This window comes from Sceloporus occidentalis, unplaced genomic scaffold (genome assembly GCF_023333645.1).
Source record: "Sceloporus occidentalis isolate IW3139 unplaced genomic scaffold, rSceOcc1.0.p SCAF_250, whole genome shotgun sequence".
NCBI classification, from domain to species: domain Eukaryota; kingdom Metazoa; phylum Chordata; class Lepidosauria; order Squamata; family Phrynosomatidae; genus Sceloporus; species Sceloporus occidentalis.
Window position 1 is genome coordinate 44,759 of NW_028317230.1, and position 21,584 is coordinate 66,342.

Below are 21,584 nucleotides of genomic sequence, written 5' to 3' on the forward strand. Positions count from 1 at the left end.
AAATCAGCAAGCCGGCCCCCTGTATAATGTTTATTTAAATCAGCGAGCCGGCCCCTGTATTATGTACAGATAAACCAGTGTTGGCTCCCTGTATAATGTATAAAAAAATCAGTGAGCTGATCCTGTATAATATATAGTTACAGCAGCATGTTTTACCTTTTAACCCATTTAATGCTGGGAAGATGTATAGTAAACATTGTTAGACCCCACTAGTTCTTTTTTTTATAAAATACTTGGCCAAGTTTAAATCTAGAAAAAAGTTGGCACACAATGATATTTAGATGGAAAGTTAAAGTTTGTTACTTTCTCTGGAGATGAGAAAGAGTTCTGGATGTTTTCTCAGGAAAAAACCAGACATTTTCATAATACTAATGGTAAGTGATTTTTTTTTTTTTGGTATTCCCAGGTGATACTTTGTACCGATATACACCCTGATGAAGAACTCGAGCTGGTATAAGAGTACTGGGGAGACAAGGTTGTCATGGAACATTTATACAAAAAGGGCTCAACTTCAAATAAAACATTAATTTAATGTAAAATGAAGAAAAAAAAACAGCTTATTACGGACTTATTGCATTCAGCGGCGGGCTGGCTCCGGGGATAGTGTGGCAACCCCAGGCCAGTCACAAAGGGATGTTAGGATGAATGTGTATGTGTAAGTATGTTAGGATTGATGTGTATGTCTAAGTATGTTAGGATTGATGTGTATGTTAGGATGAATGTGTAAGTGTGTTAGGATGGATAAGTATGTTAGGATGTATGTGTAAGAATGTTAGGATGAATGAGTAAGTATGTTAGGATGAATGTGTATGTGTAAGAATGTTAGGAATGGTGTGTATGTGTAAGTGTGTTAGGATGGATGAGTATGTTAGGATGTATGTGTAAGAATGTTAGGATGAATGAGTATGTTAGGATTGATGTGTATGTGTAAGTATGTTAGGATGAATGTGTATGTGTAAGAATGTTAGGAATGGTGTGTAAGAATGTTAGGAATGGTGTGTAAGAATGTTAGGAATGGTGTGTAAGTGTGTTAGGATGGATGTGTATGTGTAAGAATGTTAGGAATGGTGTGTATGTGAAAGTGTGTTAGGATGGATGTGTATGTGTAAGTATGTTAGGATTGATGTGTGTGTGTGTGTTAGGATGGATGTGTATGTGAGTGTGTTAGAGGGAGTGTGTATTAGCATATGTGTGTTTGCGTACTTATGTGTGTTAATGTGAAAGGTTGTGTAAAATATGTGCCAGCGCTTACTTTAGCTACTGGGGGGGCAAGTGTCTGATGGGGTGACTTGGTTTTTCGTGCCCCCAGGCTAAAAGGTGCCAGCCCCCTCATCTACAACTGCCCTAGAGTTGCCACTTTGCACTTCGAGACACTTCCTTGTTGTCTAGGGGGGGAGCAGCCGACCCCAAGTGGGGTAGAAGCCCCAGCACACCTGCCCATGTGACATGGAGAGAAAAGGAGGGCAGTGATGTACAGGAAGAGAGAGCAGGCTGATCAGCCAATCAGAGCACTCTCCGTGCGGATGGACACTGGGAGGGAGGGGCCGCTCTGACTGTATTCATTATTTTTATTATTGTTATTATCTTCTTTTTATTTGTTAAGCACTAACATATTCCGAAGCGCTGTACAATTTAATTGGGGTGGTTAATGAATAGTTAAATGAGCGAGCCGGCCTGTGAGCTGCCATCTAACCGTATGGTGCTTTTACACAAAGTTCCAGGCGAGGATGTTTGGCTTTTGAGCTCGAGAGCTTACAATCTAAGGGAATAGAACAGGGTGATTGAAACAAAAGGAGGGGGGGGAGTAGGAGCGCTCCTGGAGCAGTAATGAGGGGTAAATGGTTTCAGGATGCAGAAGAGGATGTAGAAGGAAAATGAACGAGGGAGGAGGGTGGGTTTCCTGCTGTTTCTATACACATTATCGGGGCTTTTAGGGCTGTAGAACCCTGCGATCCCCTCATACCCAGCAAACATTCTCACCTCCTAGAACAGAGGGGCATCGGGGGGGGGGAAGAGAGAGAAGGGCATCGGGGGAGGAGAGAGGGGCATCTGGGGAGGGGCAGACAAGAGGGAGTTGGAGTCCAGAGGGGGACTAGCCAAACTGTGTTTTGTATATTGGGGGCAGCCCTTATATATCACATGATAACATTAAAGTGGGCGTGGTCCAGGTGATAATGCAGAACATTACTCCTTATAGCCTATGATATATTCTTTGTGAAATGTAATTGAGAAGGTAATAGAATTCAGTGATGAATGGTAGGCTCCAAGCAGGGGCGTACCTAGAGTATTTGGCACCTGGGGCGGATCCTGTATGTGGTACCCCCCCCACACACACACTTTAAAACTGCATAGCTTCTACCGTTATATACCGGCGCAGACACTGAAGGGGGTACAGCATAACACTTACTGTTATTATATACTGAGGCAGACATTTACGGTGGTACAGCATAACACTTATCACTATATACTGAGGCAGAAATTGCCGGTGGTACAACATAACACCTATCACTATATACTGAGGAAGACATTGACGGTGGTACAGCATAACACCTACCACTATATACTGAGGCAGACAATGACGGTGGTACAACATAACACCTATCACTATATACTGAGGCACACATTGACGGTGGTACAGCGTAATCCCTATCACTATACATTGAGCCAGACATTGACAATAGTGCAGCATAACTCCTATCACTATATACTAAGCCAAACATTGATGTGGTGTAGGCCTACCACTTCATTAGTAGTAGGGATGCACCGAAACGAATTCTGGACTGAAACCGAAAATGCAGCATTTACCTGGCCGAAACCGAATATGACCCCCCCCCCCACACCATAAAAAAAAATCTAACACTTTTCTTTCAAGTAAGTAACACAGCAAAATAGGACAAAACAATTAAATAACAATATTAATATATATATATATATGATTGTTAACAGCAATCACATTTCTATCATGCCCAGGCATACCCAGATTCCAGGATGTACTCGCAGACTTGGCATGATAGGAGTATGATTGCCCTATCTACCCCTTCTCACTCCCTTTTGTCCTACCTACCCCTTCTCACTCCCTTCTCCCTTTCTACCCCCTATCCCCCCGTCTCACTCCCTTCTCCCTATCTACCCCCTCCTAACTATCTACCCTCTCCCACTTTGAAGTTCACTTACCTTTCAGGAGTCCTGCGGTGGGTGTGTAAGGCCTCTGTCTCCCAGCTCTGCCACTGTATGGAACAGTATAGAGTGATGGGAGTTATGATGTACTAGAGCATAATTATATAATGAAAAATACATTTGAAATGGTACAGCATAACACCCATCACTCTCACACACTTACCAATCCGCACATATACCAATCCAGACATACCAATCCACACATATATACCAATCCACACACATACCAATCCATACACATACCAATCCACACACATACCAATCCGCACATATACCAATCCGCACATATACCAATCCGCACATATACCAATCTGCACATATATACCAATCCACACATACACCAATCCACACATATACCAATCCACACATATATACCAATCCACACATACACCAATCCACACATATACCAATCCACACATATACCAATCCACACATATACCAATCCACACATACACCAATCCACACACATATACCAATCCACACGTATATACCAATCCACACATATATACCAATCCACACGTATATACCAATCCACACATATACCAATCCACACATACACCAATCCGCTCCCTTGCAGCCTGCTCCTCCAGCGGCGGACATTGCTGTCCGTCTCTGGAGGGGTGCCGGGTGCCGGCAAGTTGGCACCACCCTGATGAGTGGCACCCGGTGCGGACCGCCCTCCGCTAGGTACGCTACTGGCTCCAAGCTTTTTGGGGTCTCAAACAAACTGTGCTCATTTACCAAAAGTATAAATTGGTTAATTCTAAGGTTTATTTCATTAGACACTCACTGGTCACTTTATTAGGTACACCTTGCTAGTACCGGGTGTCACACCGGGTTCTTCTTGGCAGACTTTCTACAAGGTGCTGGAAACGTTCCTCAGGGATTTTGGTCCGTATGGACATGATGGCGTCACGCAGTCGCAGCAAAGGTGCGGTATTGGATTGAGAGCCGGTGACTGTGGAGGCCGTTGGGGTTCAGTGAAGTCATTGTCACGTTCAACGAATCAGTTTGAGATGATGTGAGTTTTGTGACGGGGTGCATTATCCTGAAGATGGGAGCACTGTGGTCATAAAGGGATGGACATGGTCAGCAACAACACTCATGTGGGCTGTCGCGTTTAAACGATGGTCAAAGTGTGCCAAATGTCCCCCACACCTTTAATGGAAGGCAGGACGGATCCATGCTTTCATGTTTACACCAAAGTCTGACCCGGCCATCTGAATGTGTCCGCTGGAATCGAGACTCATCAGACCCGGCAACGTTCTTCCCGTCTTCCATTGTCCAATTTTGGTGATTCTGTGGGAATTGTAGCCTCAGTTTTTTGTTCTTGGCTGACAGGAGCGGCACCCGGCGGGGTCTTCTGCGGCTGTAGTCCATCTGCTTCAAGGTTCGACGTGTTGTGCGTTCAGAGATGGGATTCTGCAGGCCTTGGGTGTAACGAGGGGTTATTTGAGTTGCCGTTACCGTTCATCTGGAACCAGTCTGCCCGTTCTCCTCTGACCTCTGACACCGACGAGGCATTTCTGTCACACAGCCGCCGCTCGCTGGATATTTTCTCTTTTTCGGACCGTTCTCTGTAAACCCTAGAGGTGGTTTGGGTGAAAATCCCAGCAGATCAGCAGTTTCTGAAATACTCAGACCAGCCCGTCTGGCACCAACAACCACCCCGCCGCGTTCAAAGTCACTGAAATCTCTTTTCTTCCCCAATCTGATGCTCGGTTTGAACTTCACCAAGTTGTCTTGACCACGTCTGCACGCCTAAATGCATTGAATTGCTGCCATGTGATTGGCTGATTAGCTATTTGTGTTAACAAGCAATTGCACAGGTCTACCTAATAAAGCGGCCAGTGAGTGTACGTTATAATAGAGCGCCAACAGATTCTGTAGCGCTATTACAATGGGGGGGTGGAATAGGTGGGTTACTGTGTGACATCACAGGACGGACGATCTGCCTAATGCCCCCACCCCAATCTCCATAGTTTTTATTTTATTTTTTTAATTTTTTGCATCTGAAGCAGCTTTACTACAAGGAAAATAAGCCCAGTTCCAGGACTGTTGGCAGCTATGACAGCTGGGCTAATATTAAATGCTGTATGCCTCACAATATTTGAAGATCAGATTGTGGCATTTCCCTTTTAGAGGTTTTAAATAGTCGTCGTTCTCATGAAATTATTCAGGGAAGTGACTTTTCCTTTTGTTAAGTGAGATTCTAAATACATAACACGGGTATTAGTAGAAATCAGGGAAGAGAGGCTCATTATTTAGCCCTGGGGCAAGTTTTTGCTCGCTCGCCGGCTGTTATTAATACGCTTATGACATCATCGTGTATTTATCTAGTCTAATGGCTTTTATTTCCTTTCTGCTAATCATAATGCGGATTTAATGAAACGATGTAGCAAGAAGGTCGGAAAACACCTAAGCCAAGGTAGCGATGTGTAACAACCCCACACTGGGAATTTTCTACCCAAAAATTCATTGTTTTTTTTTTTGTTTTTTTTTAGTTTTCGACTATAGTGGTGTTTTTGTTGCCAGCTATTTTTGCTTTGATGATGTCATGAACGTGGGCTTGTAAGAGTGGTTTTGCTTCCCTATGGACGCTACCTCTGTAGCATTGCTATATGGATAGCCTGTCATCAAGATCAAGGTAATTATCAAAGGTAATTACAAAAGCGGACATAGAATTAAGCATTTTTTTCCTACTTTTTCCGCATATTAGAGTAGATTTATGGCGAATTTCTTCTGTTTTATCTGCAATTCTTACGGAGGGCGGAGGGCCAAGGGATTTAACATAAGATGGGAAAAAGTTAATTTCAAAAAGAAGAAGAAATAGTAATAATCTGGATCGTCAGAGGCTTAGATGAAATGGAAGGCATTTTTACTTTACTGAGAGGATGGTAGATGGGTAGAACCGCTTCCCAGCAGAAGTGGTAGAGGCTAATCCAGTAAGGGAATATAAACTGATTGCTGATTCTAGGTTTCTAAATACTTGCGAAGTTCATGCAACCTGTAGAATGTGAGTTCATTTAATAAAAAATAATATTTGCAAATATTTTTAGATAAATAACACAAATTACGAAAATTGGAAAAAATAATATAATAATTATCAGCGAAGACGCGCTGAGGGTCTTTTCCAGCAGTTGTATTTGAGAAGGTTTTTTTGTACAGATCCTCAAAATGTTTTTTACCTTCTTATAGTAACTTCAGGCTTCATTTGTAAAAATGTTTTTCTAATAAAAATAATATTATTGATATTATTATTATTAATAAAAAATAATAATATTTAAAATAATAAAAATAATAATAATATTATTATTATATACTATTATAAAAATATAATCGAAGATATATTTTATTATAATAATATTATTATTATATACTATTATAAAAATCCAATAGAAGAAAATATATTTTATAATAATATTAATAATAATTTAATAATAAAGCATTGTATCGGGTTGTTTAGTACACTTTGCATGAAGAAAGACTGACATGCGATGCTGTTGATAGGGAGGCGTAACTGCTATTGCGTCTGCCGTTGATGTTTTTAATCATTTTTCTTGCCGAACCCGTTCTGACGATATTGTTAGAACGCTTTGTCAATGTAACGCTACAATGTCTTTTGTTTTTTCACCTGGCGATCAAAGGGTTCCGGGCAGAACAAAATGCACAAGTCACTTATAAAAAATCATAATGGGTCTACGGCAACCCAGAAATGTGTTATTTTAATAAATCACTTACAGGGCTGGCTGAACAAAGGTAGCTTTTTAACTCGCTGGGTAATTCTCACTATTGTTTATTTTCCCATCGTATTGTATCGAGAAAGACCTGTTTCGGTGTTGGGGATGATCCAAGAAATATGATATAGTTGGGAAAAGATACACCGGCTGCAGTGGGTGACGCTGCCAGAGACACCTCAGTTACCTGGCTACCTAGAAAATGTAGTCTCCTTAAATTAAATGTCTGGGGGGCCATATCGTGCCCGGGCGCGTGGTCTTAGGATGTGCTGAGAAAATACAAGAGATGTCTGCATAGCCCTCCTTGGCATAAATGTGACACAACCTGCCTATTGAGAGCTACAGTGTACTGAGGAGGTCAACAACCCTACCGGGAAATACACCTTTGTGAGCACTGGCTGTATGGCCCCTGGATCTAAGACGAGACCGACGACTGATTAAGGTTTGAGTCTTTACAGCAGGAGATACGGGGGGCCGAAACGGGCCGATCTGCCGGCGGGGTTCTGGGTTTCAATGTTTTCCAAAAAGTCCCTAAAACTCAAAATCTAAACTAATCTTGTACGTTTTAATGGCACCAAACAGAAGAAGGAGACATCTAGAAATATCGACAATATTGTGTGATATCCGAAAAATCCCCGCCAAACCTTTGGGTGATGGTTCTAATCACATTAGACTCTATTAGTTCTGGTTTGGTTTCGGCACAAATAACACAAAATACTTAAGTAGACTGATGATTCTTAACTATTCTTAAGTTTTTTGTTTTTTTTCCTTTTGAAGGAATTACAGGGAATTTGAAAACAGGAAATGTGCATAGAAATAAAATATATATTTATATCCAAAGTTTCTTTTTGCCGAAAATTCTTAAGGAAATGACAGTCCCCTTTTGGCTTTTGGTGGCGCGATTCTCAGAAAAAACAAAAACAAAAAAAAATGCGGCTTGGAAATCATTTCCAGAGCACTTTGCTGGAAGCTAATGATAGAAAGAAAAAATATGCCGAGCTATGCGCCGAGTGAAATATTACGGACTAATCGCTTCTATACATTGTATCAACATACCGACAATGTGAATCGCGTCGGACAGACTATAGCGAGCGGAAGCGGGGGTCAGCAGATATCTACCCGGTGCCGGGCAACGGGAGGTCCGGCTAACAGATGCGTCTTCTAGGGCAGGGGACAGAGGTGAGCAGATGTTTCTCTGAAGCTCTTTTAGAAATGCATTGAAGCCAGATGGGGAAAACAAAAACATGATGTATGGAAGGAGTGATATATTTAACTGGGAAACTGCCCCCCGACCTACACCGAGGGCTGGGCTCTCCAAATTCCAGCAAAAAGGTCTCCGCACCATTTACCGTATCCGGTGCCATATTGAACGTTGGCGAAGCCAAACCAAGATCTCAGTGATCTTCCTATTAACCTGCCCATAGAGCTGTGGCGCCACGTGGAGCAGGGGATCAACGACTATGTATTCCCCTGAATTCTCCACCTTTTATAGGCAGTGCATTCCAGAGCTTTACAGCCCTCCCCGTAAAAAAGCATCCTTCTCTATTTAAGATAGAACTGTGATTCCTCTAATCCTAATAAGTGAAGCCTTTTTATGGGGGTGGGGTTTGTCTCGTCTTAGATGCAGGAGCCGTATGTCGATCCCATGCATGTTTAATACCCTCACTGTTACCCTCTACCACTTCTGCTGGGAGGCTGAACCACTTATCTACCACCCCCTCAGTAAAGTAGATTCTTAGATTCAGGAGCCGTATGTCTATCCCATGCATGTTTAAAATAATGGCTGTTGGGTTTCCAAACAGATTCCTAAACATTTTGGAGGTTTTCCCTCTAAAAATAATATTGAAGGCATAAAATTTGGGCAGGGGTCTTGCGTAACTTGAAAGCGTCAAAGGGTTCCATAGGTTCGTTCTTTAAATCCCGAGACGTCCTGATAGGTTGTATCATTTACTTGATGATGCTCAGGAAAAGAAACGAAGGGGCTGCAGAGGAAGATGGAGGAGAGGAAGAGCAGATGCTTCCCCTGGGAGGCGAGGAGGCAGGAGATCCGTGGGGATCTGGGGATCGTTAGGAGGAGATAAGGAACCCGAGCTGCGTCCTTTCTAAGAAAGTCATAAAAAAAAAAAAAATTACAAAAATAAATAGAAAGTCATAAAAAGACACTTTTAAGTAACATGGAGTGTGGAATACTTTTTAAAAAGCAAAAAAGATTTTTTTTTTTCTTTATCAAAAGTAGTTTGTTTGTTGATGAGTTTTGAGTCTTGTGAACTCTTTATTATCGTTATTATTTATTGATTTATATGGCAGCATCATATTCTACTGCGGCGTAAAAAGGGTAAACCTGACATAACAAGTAATAAAGAAAAATAAGACTTTTACTTTACTGTGCAGCGTTACTTGCTCTTCCATCCTTTATTCTTTTAGAATATATTCTGTTTTATAGATCTTAAGTGTTACAAAGTGACATTGTGTAGTATAAAATGTTATTTTTGTCATAGAATGCTCACATCCTCTGGCACTCGAAGGGTGCAGGAAGCGCATCCAGCAATAACATGCTATATAACGTTATAACAGCCCCTGTAACCACGGTGTGCTTATCTTCGCCTGCCGCGCATGTCCTGCTCTGCCTGACTTGTCGTTTCTGTTTTTCAGAGCGCCATGCTCCTCTACTCCATACTGCTCCTCGCTATCTTCAAAGAAGGGACCCCCACCTATCGGCCCATGGAAGAGCCTCCTTGTGTCACGGTACGGTGAACGTCACGGACAGGTTAATGGGGACTCCGTGTTTATCAGCCTAGAAGGATTTCCATGGACAATGTTGGCTCTCTTAATAGAAACCTACAATCTGCCGGCCCCCATCCGGCCCCCGTCTAGTCTGCCCGTTTCTCCTGCTGTAAAGACTCAAACCTTAATCAGTCGTTGGGCTTGTCTTAGATTCGAGAGCCATATGCCTTCCCCATGTCTCACTGTATTACCCTCTACCACTTCTGCTGGGCGGCTGTTCCACTTATCTACCACCCTCTCAGTAAAGTAAAACTTCCTTCCATTCCATCTCAGCCTCTGATCCTCTAGTGTTAGATTCTGGTCTCTTGTTGTAACTTTTCCCCTCTTTGTGGACCGCTGATCATTTAAATGGCCAAGTCATCTATTCATCAGAAGCCAGAAACAAAGTAAAATTCTATTGCACAATAGGGACGGGAAGCTCCATTTATTATTACATGTTTTTATTATCCTATCCCAACTATACTAAAGTATCCTATTTTTATTTGTTTCATCTCGCCTCGGCACAGTATGTGATACGATGTCTGTAGACGGCTGGGTGGAATTGTTGGCTTTGGCAGGGCTCGGCATTGGAGTGATGTGAGTTGTATGGATATTGCTGTAAACGATAAAAAAAAAAAAAAAACATTAAAAATACTCTGGACCAATGTTCCATCTAATTTTTCTTAGTTGGCGTGCGCAGAAAATTTCTCTTGTGCAAAAATTTTCACAGAGCAAAAAATTTTTTTTTTTCTTTTTTGGGGAAAAACTGTTGTGCGCACAATTTTTGGACGTGTGCGCCCTCTAAAATAGCTATGTGCGCACGCACAAGCGCACAGCTTAGAGGGAACACTGCTCTGGACCAATAAAGCCGTAGCCTTCGGCATCAGCGCCCTGGAATAATTCAATAAATCAGCCTTTGTCGGTCGGGGGAATAGTCTTGTGGATATCTTAAACGTTAGCTTCATGGAAGCCCAGATCAGTGGCAGCCTGTGGCAGAGCCAGCATTACCCAATCAATTTTCTGTCCAGAAGATCTCTCCCTTCTTCTCCCCCACTCTGTCTGAACCAATCAGCAGCCGTCAGCAACTTAAGAACAGTGCAGAGAGACTCTAATGGTGTTGAATAACCATGTATACACCAGGGGAGGGCTGGCACCTTCTGGCCTGGGGTGGGGTGGCGATTAAAGCCAATTGGCCTCACCCCCCCCCAACATACACACTTGCATACATATGTACACACATACGCATGCTCGCACATACACTGACTCACTAACACACACTTACACACTTATGCTAATACACACTTCCTCCCACATTCATGCTCACACACAAACACTTACACTACACATCCATGCCAACACACAAACACCTGCACACTGTGCGAGCAGCCCCACTGTTACCACAGGGTGCCATAATGATAAACTGCTGCATTCCTGCTTCCCCAGGTCGGTCCAAAAATATTCACAAAGGGCCAGTCCTTGTTTCTTTAACTATTTGCCATTTGTTCTTTATAAAGTACCATTAAAATTGTTTATTTTGTTATATCTGTAAACACAAGGGTTGTTATGGTTACAGGCAGATTAATAAGGATTCCCAAATTCTTGTTTAAGAAAGAAAAATAACAGAGGTCTGAAATAAAAGGCAGACAAACTCAGGATATAACAAGCTGAGACTCTAACAACATGAGCGATAACGCCAGGATTTGGGGAAAATAATATACTTAACAGCAAAGGGAATTTTCCTTGAGGAAGTTTAATGCTGAGACTTTCATATAAACTCCCCCGAGGAAGAAATACCAGGAATTCCTTTTCTCTCCATAAATTCTCCCCACCGGATTCTCATCATGCGCTAAAAGCCTAATAATCATAATAATAATAATCTACATACCGAGAGTGAGCAACCGAGTCAACATCTCAAAAACACTGATGTATACAGTAATATAACCCCCCAGCGCTGTATACAGAAATATAACCCCCCCAGCGATGTATACAGTAATATAACCCCCCAGCGCTGTATACAGAAATATAACCCCCCCAGCGATGTATACAGTAATATAACCCCCCAGCGCTGTATACAGTAATATAACCCCCCAGCACTGTATACAGTAATATAACCCCCCCAGCGATGTATACAGTAATATAACCCCCCAGCGCTGTATACAGTAATATAACCCCCAGCGCTGTATACAGTAATAACCCCAGCGCTGTATACAGTAATATAACCCCCAGCGCTGTATACAGTAATATAACCCCCAGCACTGTATACAGTAATATAACCCCCAGCGCTGTATACAGTAATAACCCCAGCGCTGTATACAGTAATATAACCCCCCAGCGATGTATACAGTAATATAACCCCCCAGCGCTGTATACAGTAATATAACCCCCCAGCGCTGTATACAGTAATATAACCCCCAGCGCTGTATACAGTAATATAACCCCCCAGCGCTGTATACAGTAATATAACCCCCCAGCGCTGTATACAGTAATATAACCCCCCAGCGCTGTATACAGTAATATAACCCCCCAGCGCTGTATACAGTAATATAACCCCCAGCGCTGTATACAGTAATATAACCCCCCAGCGCTGTATACAGTAATATAACCCCCAGCGCTGTATACAGTAATATAACCCCCCAGCGCTGTATACAGTAATATAACCCCCCAGCGCTGTATACATGATTGTCGGTATGATACGGAGTCGGGAGGGTTAGTAGATCGGGGGTCAGATAACAGAGCGAGAATCATACAAACGGCTGATATGCAGCTGCCTGAAAACTTTATATTATGGGGCAAAAACTACAACTTGGGTAAAAAAAAAAAACAGTGGAAGATTTTTTTTTTTTAAATGTATTTTTAATTTGATCCGAGGAATAAAAAGAAATGGTGGGAGATCCCATTGAAGTGCTGTTGTCCAGGTGGTCCATGATACGCGTATTCTAATAATCTCAGGGTCGTGTTTGCATTTTATGATACCTTTTGTAGTGGATAAATGTAGAGTTTTCAGACCTCAGCGGTCCCTTTTGAAGCAGACCTTGCGATTTTGAGGTCCTGTAGACCTTGGTCTTGGTTGTCTTTGGAGTTCCTTGATTTATGTCAATGAGACCCAATCCAGTTACTCCTAATTCCCTGTGAAAAAACGGGGAGTATTTAAGGAGCTGTTTTTCTTGGAAGCCGACGTTCTCTCTGCCCAGGGATGTTTACCATTCCTTGTCCGCTGCAGCTTCCCTCCCAGCATCTGCTCCTCAACTATTAACCTTTTCTGGCGACATCAAAGCCTGGGAGGGAGAGCCGGCGGCAGGAATGCATTTCATGTTCTATAATCTCATATAAATCGAGGCTGTAAATGCACAAATAGAGTAAATTATATTTTCGTCACTCGATGAGACCCTCCGATTGCGGAATTCTTTAGAAGCAGAGTTTCGGGATACATTCTTTCGATTCCTATCCGGACGTCTTGGACCAGTAAAGAAAAAACAGTAACATTCTGCACCAAAATAGAGATCGCCTGATCCGCGACCTTCCCAAATGTTACATTTTAGTTGAGTTGTTAATAGACTTGCGCATTCGTTTTCATACCGTTTCATGCATTCATCCAAATAACGCAATATGAAAATCTTCATTCATTCATTCGTTCATTCGTTCGCTCGTTCGGCTCCCATTGTAACCAAACTAAGAAGGGAAGAATCTCGCCGTTTTAAGGGAGAACTGTAGTTTCTACAAATCCTTTAAACTTTAATAACCTTGGAGCTGATGTGAAACTCATCCTTTCAGCTATTCACATGTCACAAAGTAACTGAACAAATTCCCATGAAGCAGCCGGGGAATCTGTATGTTCGTATAACGTGCTTAACAGAGAAATTATTCCTGCACATATTTACCGTATTTGCTCGATTATAAGAGGACTCCCCAAAATCTGAATATTAATTTAGGGGGGAAAAAAAGCCTGAATATAAGACGACCCTATAGGAAAAAAGTTCAATGTTAATTCATGTAAACTATTTTTTTCATATTTAATAAAAGCTATGATTAAAAAAAATTTCTTTGTTTTTATTTCCGTTAATTTGCCAACCTGCCCCCAGAAATGCCTTATACCGCCCTATATGACACTCTGCCTCCCTGATATGCCTTTTAACCCCATATATGACACTCTGCCTCCCTGATATGCCTTTTAACCCCCTATATGCCACTCTGCCTCCAGAAATGCCTTTTAACCCCCTATATGCCACTCTGCCTCCAGAAATGCCTTTTAACCCCCTATGTACCACTCTGGCATATAGGGGGTTAAAAGACATATCATGGGACATAGTGGCATATAGGGGGTTAAAGGGCATTTCTGGAGGCAGAGTGGCATACAGGGGGTTAAAAGGCATTTCATGGGGCACTCTGCCTCCAGAAAAGCCGTATGCCCCCCCATACCTGAGATACCGGAGAGTCCTTTTAAGTGGAAGTCTAGTATAAGGCTCGTGAGTGAATGCTAATAGGATTACGCAATAGCGTGTTCTTGTTCCATCTTTAAACCCGTTATGTGATACAGATGTCTTCCAAACTCTCATTACCACCAACTCTCATTACCACCAACTCGCTTGTACTCCTGTGGAGTGGCATCCTTTTGAAGTGCTGCCAGATTTACTTAACTACATGTGAAGAGGGGACTTCAGTGTCCTGAAAGCTTTGCTTGAAATACAATCCGCCCAGTTAGCCATAAAAAGCATTAGATTGTAAACTCGTCTGAGATTGACATTATTCTGTAATACACTACTTGTTACGGGCTGTTGTACAGCGCTGCGGAAAACGATGGCGCTATAACAATTAATAATAATAATATTATTTTTACTCCATTTCTGTTATTTTATTTGTGACAAAAATACCTTCACACGTTACAGGTCTTTTATATGTTGTCATGTGCAGGGTAACATTTTTTTTTTTTTTTTGCTACAGGTCAATATGGCAGCTCTTTGTCAGAACCAATCATTTCACCAGATTCCCCTCGGGCTTCATCCCAACATCAAAAGTCTCGACTTGTCGAAGAACGATCTCCAGAACATCACCAAAAACCCTCTCTTTCTATACTCCTTTGTTGAGGTTCTCGACCTGAGCGCCAACCAGATCCGCTTCATCCAGCGCGATTCGTTCAAGCACATGGTCAACCTGAAGGAACTCAACTTCTCCGGCAACTGCCTTGATAGATTCGCCCAGCACGGGTCATCGGGAATCGGGGTTTTGCCCCACGTGCAGAGCCTGGACTTGTCCAGGAATAGTTTGTACACCGATATGACGGGATACTTTGTAACCGAAGCTCCGGAACTCCGACGGCTTTCGCTGTCGGAGAACAGCATCACCATGCTTTCATCCGAGACCTTTGTAGGCTCTCCCATGTTGAAGGAGGTGGATCTCCATAACAACATTATCATGCACATCGAGGAAGGCACCTTTGAGCACCTGATACACCTCGCCGAGATTAACCTTGCTATGAATTCCATCTCCTGTATTTCCGACTTTAAACTCACGCAGCTTGAAAGCCTCAACCTGAGCAAGAACAGCATTGAGACGTTCCACACCTCAGCCTCCGACCAAGAGTACAACCTTCGACACGTTGACTTGAGCGACAACAAGCTGCTGAGGTTCCCCGTTTTTCCCAAGGCCAACCGATTGGTTTCTCTGAATTTGTCTATGAATCTCATAAGCGTCGGAGGGGAGACTCCGTCCGATGACGTCAGCTGGATGGAGGATAACTTTGAGTTTCTGACCGAGGCCGAGGGAGACTTAAGGAACTCGAGTGCCGTCATCCTACAGAGCCTCGCCTACTTAGATCTAAGTTACAACAACATACGGTCCGTGCCCGAGGATTTCCTTCTCTCTGTGCCATTCCTTACGTTCCTAAACCTGAGCAGAAACTGCCTGGAGGACGTCTCTTTCGGCGTCTCCGTCCCGTTGAACTCCTTGGTTGTTCTCGATCTAAGTGGAAACAATTTGCGGAACGTATCGGTGGCTCCGGGCTCGCTTCTTAGCCTGCGAGAACTTTACTTGCAGAATAACCAACTGCGCATAACCCAACCCAACGTCTTCCAAGGCCTGGAAAGTATCTTCTCGATAAACCTCCAGGGTAACAGTATTGGGTTATGCTCCGAGGGTGTCGGAATGCTGGAGTCGCGGGGCGAGGAACGCGGATGTGCCTCGTTCGCCAACATTCCGAGCTTACGACATTTGAACCTCAGAGAGAACAACATACAGAACGTACCTCATTATGCCTTCTATGGAACCCCGTTGGCTTCCTTGGACCTGTCAATGAACCGTGGAATTACAATAGCGCCGACCGCACTTGCTGGGTTAGAAAGGTCTCTCGAAGTGCTGTACGTTGAGGGCTGCGGACTTAAACAGCTGAACGTCGATCTACCCCTCTTTGTTTACCTTAAAGACTTAGATCTGTCGGGGAATCGGTTATCATGGCTGCCGGCGTGGAATAAGCATTGCAGGCTGGAAACCCTCGACCTGAGTAACAACAGTTTCAGCGACCTGGAAGCCAGCAACATTCCGGTGTTAGAGAACACCCTGCGGACGATATGCTTCTACGGGAATCCGCTTACCTGCTGCTCAAACACCTGGATAACGCACCTGTACCGAAGGACCACTGTGAAGATAGCAGCCCTGGACTCTACAACCTGCCGCAACCCCGAAGGGTATGAAGGCGAGACGCCCATCGGGCAAATCAGCCCCGAGATCTGTGAAAAAGATAACTCCAATAAGATGAACACAGTAGTCATCGTTCTGATAGTGATGGCCGTCTTACTGGTGATCGCCGCCGCTCTCGGAACATTGTGTCATTTTTATAGACAAAAACTGAGGCGGCGGTACAAAGCCTGATCAACGCTTCCTTACCGGGACTTCGACGGCCAATCAGCGCAACGGCCTTAAAAACTTTGGATTTTGAAGGAAAAGCAAAAAAAAAATCAAAAAAAACCCCCGCCCAATGCAGAATGTATTCTTTCAGAAACCGGCCGATTAAATGTTTCTTTTAATGAAAGCTAATTTTGCTATTTCCCCTGTTATTATGTTTACCGGTTTAATTTTATTGGTAGAATCTATAGTTGTTGGGTTTTTTTTAAGTGAAAATTATGTTTTTTTTATGTTTTTTATTTCTTGTTCTGTTTTTACTTTTTTTTTCTTACAAACAGATTTAATTCCAGCGATACGTAAGGCCTTTTCCCACGGCGATGTCCTCGTAATCCATCCCTCGGCCGCCAGAACCTCCATACGGACCATAAATGCGATACTTTTTGCAGTTTTGGGGATACTTACGTTCATTTATTTACATTTAGATGCCTATTCTTTATGGTTTTTTTCTTCTTGTTCAATCCGTGCAATTATTTTGGAGAATTAAGGGAATATTTTATCTCAGGGAAACTGGCATCAGTGGCAGCCTGTGGCAGAACTAGCATTATCCTATCCATCGCCTGTCCTGACATTTTCTCCCCCTCCCCCGCACAAAGGCTGCCCCTGTAACATTTAACACTGGGGGGGGGGATAAAACCTTATTGGGGAGGAATAATCTAGAAGATCCTAAGAACAGGTTGGCTGCTCCCATGGTTCTAATATATATATATATATATGTACCTTATTTTAATCTGTAAAAACGCTACACAGATTTATGTTAAAAAGGTCAAATTTGGGAAAAGGGATCGATTCACACACAGCGTGATAAATATATGAATATCGGTTTACATACAACATACAACATACATACAACATACATACAACTCGGTGGGTTTGTCTTTGGGACATTTTCCATTTTTGTAAATAGTATTTTCCTAGCTGCAGTTTTTTTTTTAATATACGCTGTGAAATTGCCTGAAATTGCTGAAATTTTATATATTTTTTTGGAGACAGTTACTGAATGTATTCATGTTTGTGCAATCAGGATTCGCCGCGTGATGTGTGAACGAGGGGTTAATTAGACCTGTCTTTTTTACGGGATACCATTTTTACCTCCGCAGAATTTTAATCATTTTCAAAAATCTATTTCTGCATATTTTCTACGTAATTCTACATATTTTACACGTTTTTTTTGTTCTTGGAGGCGTGATCCTCCTCATATTATTTTCAGATTGTAAGCTCCTAGGAGCAAGGCCCCCTCCTCCTTCTGCCCCGGTCTGTGTAACGTCTGTTAATCTTATTGTCATTTTTACTGTTATCCTTCGTTTTTTTATTGTAACAGCGCTACGGCCTCTGCTGGCGCTATATAAATAAATGAAATGGAATGTAATATTTTTAAGGAAGAATGAAGTAAAACATAACGTTTATTGACGCTCTGCTTTCTCCAGGCTTCCGTATGCTCTGTCTCTGGCTTCTTTTCCTTTGCGAAGGTCGTTACCAAAAGACGCCCGATGTCGGGTTGAACCCACTTCTGACTGGTTCGCTGCTTCTTCTACTACCCCCCAGGAATGGCCCAAGTCCTTTTTAAGTGCAACAATGTGTGCTATAACTGTATTGATTAGTGTAATGCAAGAAAGTTTTAACTTTACTGAGAGGGTGGCAGATACAGGGAACGGCCTCCCAGCAGAAGTGGTAGAGGGTAATACAGCGAGGCTATTAAACATGCGCGGGATAGACATATGGCTCCTGAATCTAAGACGAGACCAACGACGGATTGAGGGGAAACTCGTCCCCACTCACAGTCGCTGAAGGTTCAGCCATTAGTTATTGGGTAAAATCTGAGTAAATCCCCTCATTTTTGATACATATTACCCAGCATGCCCCCATGGACGGTTACCGTATGGAGCGGCAGTAACATGCGTTTTGTATGTGTTGCTGGCGGATATTTATTCTATGAATACCGTCCATCAGTATTACTCCGTAACCGAGGCGACCCGTGCTGTGGTTAGAAAGTGCGAACACTAACTTATTATTGTATTTCTTTATTCTTCGTAAAAAAAAAATGTAAAAAAATTTTATTTCTGATTACATTTTTTTTCTAAAAAAAACCCGATTATTTTTTTTTTTTTTTTTTTTGTTCCACGTGAAGTGTTTTGGGGCAAAATCACAACATGAGCTACGCTCTTTTTGATTGATAAAATGACTACATGTAGGATTACATACAGAAATATAGCGCAATATTGACAAGAAATTCAAGAAATTGACAAGAAATATTGCTGTAAGGTAGACATATAACCTAAAAGTAAGGATAAAGTATAATATATATATACACATATATATATATATATATATATATATATATATACATTATAATATATATATTATATATTATACTTTATAATATTTATATAGACAGTATTATATATTTATATTATACTTTATATATATACATGTGTATATATATATATAAAAGTAAAATTATAATAAAATATATAGACAGTATAATATATATGTGTATATATTATTATTATACTTTATTTATAAAGCGCCAACAGATTCCGCAGCGCTGTAAAATTCTACAGATAATGACAAGTACAATACAGCAATTGGCATACAGATACAAGAGGATATATATTACGGTATATATTTATATTATACTTTATAATATATATATTTATTTATTTACTTTATATAATATATATTAATATAAAGCAAATGCCCCAAACCTTACTAAGCTTTTACTCGTTTAACACATTTATGGATTATTTTTAAGGATTTCGATGCATTCTCGTTATAAGAAGACTAAATTTGTTTCCTCGTAACAAGAACGCATTGAGATCATAAAAAGAGGGGGGGGGGGGACATTACAAATGTGTTAAGCCAGTAGAGCTTTGATGCATTTTTGGCTTTATGCCTAAAAAGTAACCCACTTCAGTTGATATAACCACATCAAGGGTTTCAAGTTGAACTGCCTGCTACAAATGTATCAGTTTCCAGGGTCTCGCCCGCAGGCCAGGTAGATCCCTGGCATAAACATTTACTTAATTCCAAGTTATTAATAGATTTATTATAAATTATACTGAAAGTTGTGTCCATGATGGCGGTTGATGGATAAAAAAAGGAGAAAAAGAGAAAAAAGCTAGATTGATGGGCGTTAATATTGAATACTTTCGCAGACCACGGCACATATGAAAAACGTAATCAAAATGTTTGGAAGCAAAAAGCGATGGGCACTCCGAAAGGAAAAAGGAGGAATAAAAAGAGAGGGAATGGGTGGTGGGAAGAGAGAATTGCTGCTATGAGTGCGGCTGCGCATGCATTCACATGGTCACCAGGGACATGCATTCATCTTCCCACTAATTATTGGCATAAGGGCCCCCTATTTTTGGCTGCTGAGTATGATTCCCGGCGTTGGCCGCACTGCGCGCTCGGCTTCCGCTCCACGATCTGTTCATACCGGCTGGGAAGACTTTATGATGGGAATCGTTTATAAATACTTTTCACGCAGCGTCACGGATGTCGCAATCCACGGAAATTTAGGGCAATATTTCATAAACCAGCGATAATTAAAGTCTATAAAACGTTCCACCGCAACCTGCGGCTTCTGTTACCATGAATCATACGTTACCTGCGACGCGCGGAGGCTGCGGGAACCCCGGGCGGGAACAGTGTCTGCCGGTCCCAGTATTAATTTAATCAACCTGTATAATGTATAGATAAATCAGTGACCGCCCCCCTGTATAATGTATAGATAAATCAGCGAGCCGGCCCCCTGTATAATGTATAGATAAATCAGCGAGCCGGCCCCTGTATAATGTATAGATAAATCAGTGACCGGCCCCTGTATAATGTATAGATAAATCAGTGACCGGCCCCCTGTATAATGTATAGATAAATCAGTGACCGGCCCCCTGTATAATGTATATATAAATCAGCGAGCCGGCCCCTGTATAATGTATAGATAAATCAGTGACCGGCCCCCTGTATAATGTATAGATAAATCATTACATTAACTATATACCGGTATTATTATTTTATATAATAATATATAATAATATAATATTTTCTTCACAAATTCTGATAATTACATTTAAATAAATCTCAGAGTTTGGCTCTTGTTATTTATTTGGACGCGGAAGGCTCTCCTTGCGGAGCGGTGGGCCGGGGGTGACGTCTTCTGACCGTCTCCAAAGATTAAGAGAATTTATGTAACTGAATCCCTTCCCTCGCCGAACGTCCAAGAAAAATCCGGCAAGCAGCTCGCGGGGCGAAGTTATTTTACTTTTTATCCAATTTTTTTCAATAATAAAGTTGATTTTCACACGGGTGGAAACCTGGGGACCGGGGAACTCTCCTAGTCTCCCCCGGACACCCTGGGTAACGCGCCGCTCACTTCCCCTCCAACAATAGTCTGACGGCTCGCAACATCAACGGGACCCCCAACTAGCGTCAGCAGGACCACCCACTGATGTCTGCGGGACCCTCTACCAGCATCCCTCAAGGGGGGCTTTTGGTCCCCAGAACCAGAAAGTTTCCTGGTATGGTCATCAGTGGAGAAAAGAGGGGCATCAGAGGATGAGAGGCATCAGTGGAGGGAATGGGGGCATCAGAGGATGAGAGGCATCAGGGGAGGGAATGGGGGGCATCAGGGGAGGGAATGGGGGGCATCAGAGGATGAGAGGCATCAGGGGAGGGAATGGGGGGCATCAGAGGATGAGAGGCATCAGGGGAGGGAATGGGGGGCATCGAAGGGCGAGAGGCATCAGGGGAGGGAATGGGGGGCATCAGAGGATGAGAGGCATCAGGGGAGGGAATGGGGGGCATCAGAGGATGAGAGGCATCAGGGAAGGGAATGGGGGGCATCAGGGGAGGGAATGGGGGGCATCAGAGGATGAGAGGCATCAGGGGAGGGAATGGGGGGCATCAGAGGATGAGAGGCATCAGGGGAGGGAATGGGGGGCATCGAAGGGCGAGAGGCATCAGGGGAGGGAATGGGGGGCATCAGAGGATGAGAGGCATCAGGGGAGGGAATGGGGG

The 21,584-nt window shown here is 42.5% G+C and overlaps 1 protein-coding gene across 1 annotated transcript; it reads left to right on the forward strand.

The window, feature by feature from the left end:
• The first annotated feature begins 4,074 nt into the window (after positions 1-4,074).
• LOC149276029 (transforming growth factor beta activator LRRC32-like) lies at positions 4,075-16,538 on the forward strand. The gene is made up of 4 exons (XM_089503985.1): positions 4,075-4,108; positions 5,682-5,740; positions 9,567-9,659; positions 14,616-16,538. Exons 1-4 carry the CDS (start codon positions 4,075-4,077, stop codon positions 16,536-16,538), a joined length of 2,109 nt encoding a protein of 702 aa, XP_089360111.1.
• Positions 16,539-21,584: the final 5,046 nt, after the last annotated feature.

Bases quoted from the DNA above. Each gene is read 5' to 3' on its own strand.
- LOC149276029 (XM_089503985.1), top strand. From the start codon at position 4,075: ATGGACATGATGGCGTCACGCAGTCGCAGCAAAG. The intron at 4,109-5,681 runs GTGCGGTATTGG...GTTTTTTTTTAG, and splicing joins GTCACGCAGTCGCAGCAAAG to TTTTCGACTATAGTGGTGTT. The intron at 9,660-14,615 runs GTACGGTGAACG...TTTTTGCTACAG, and splicing joins AAGAGCCTCCTTGTGTCACG to GTCAATATGGCAGCTCTTTG.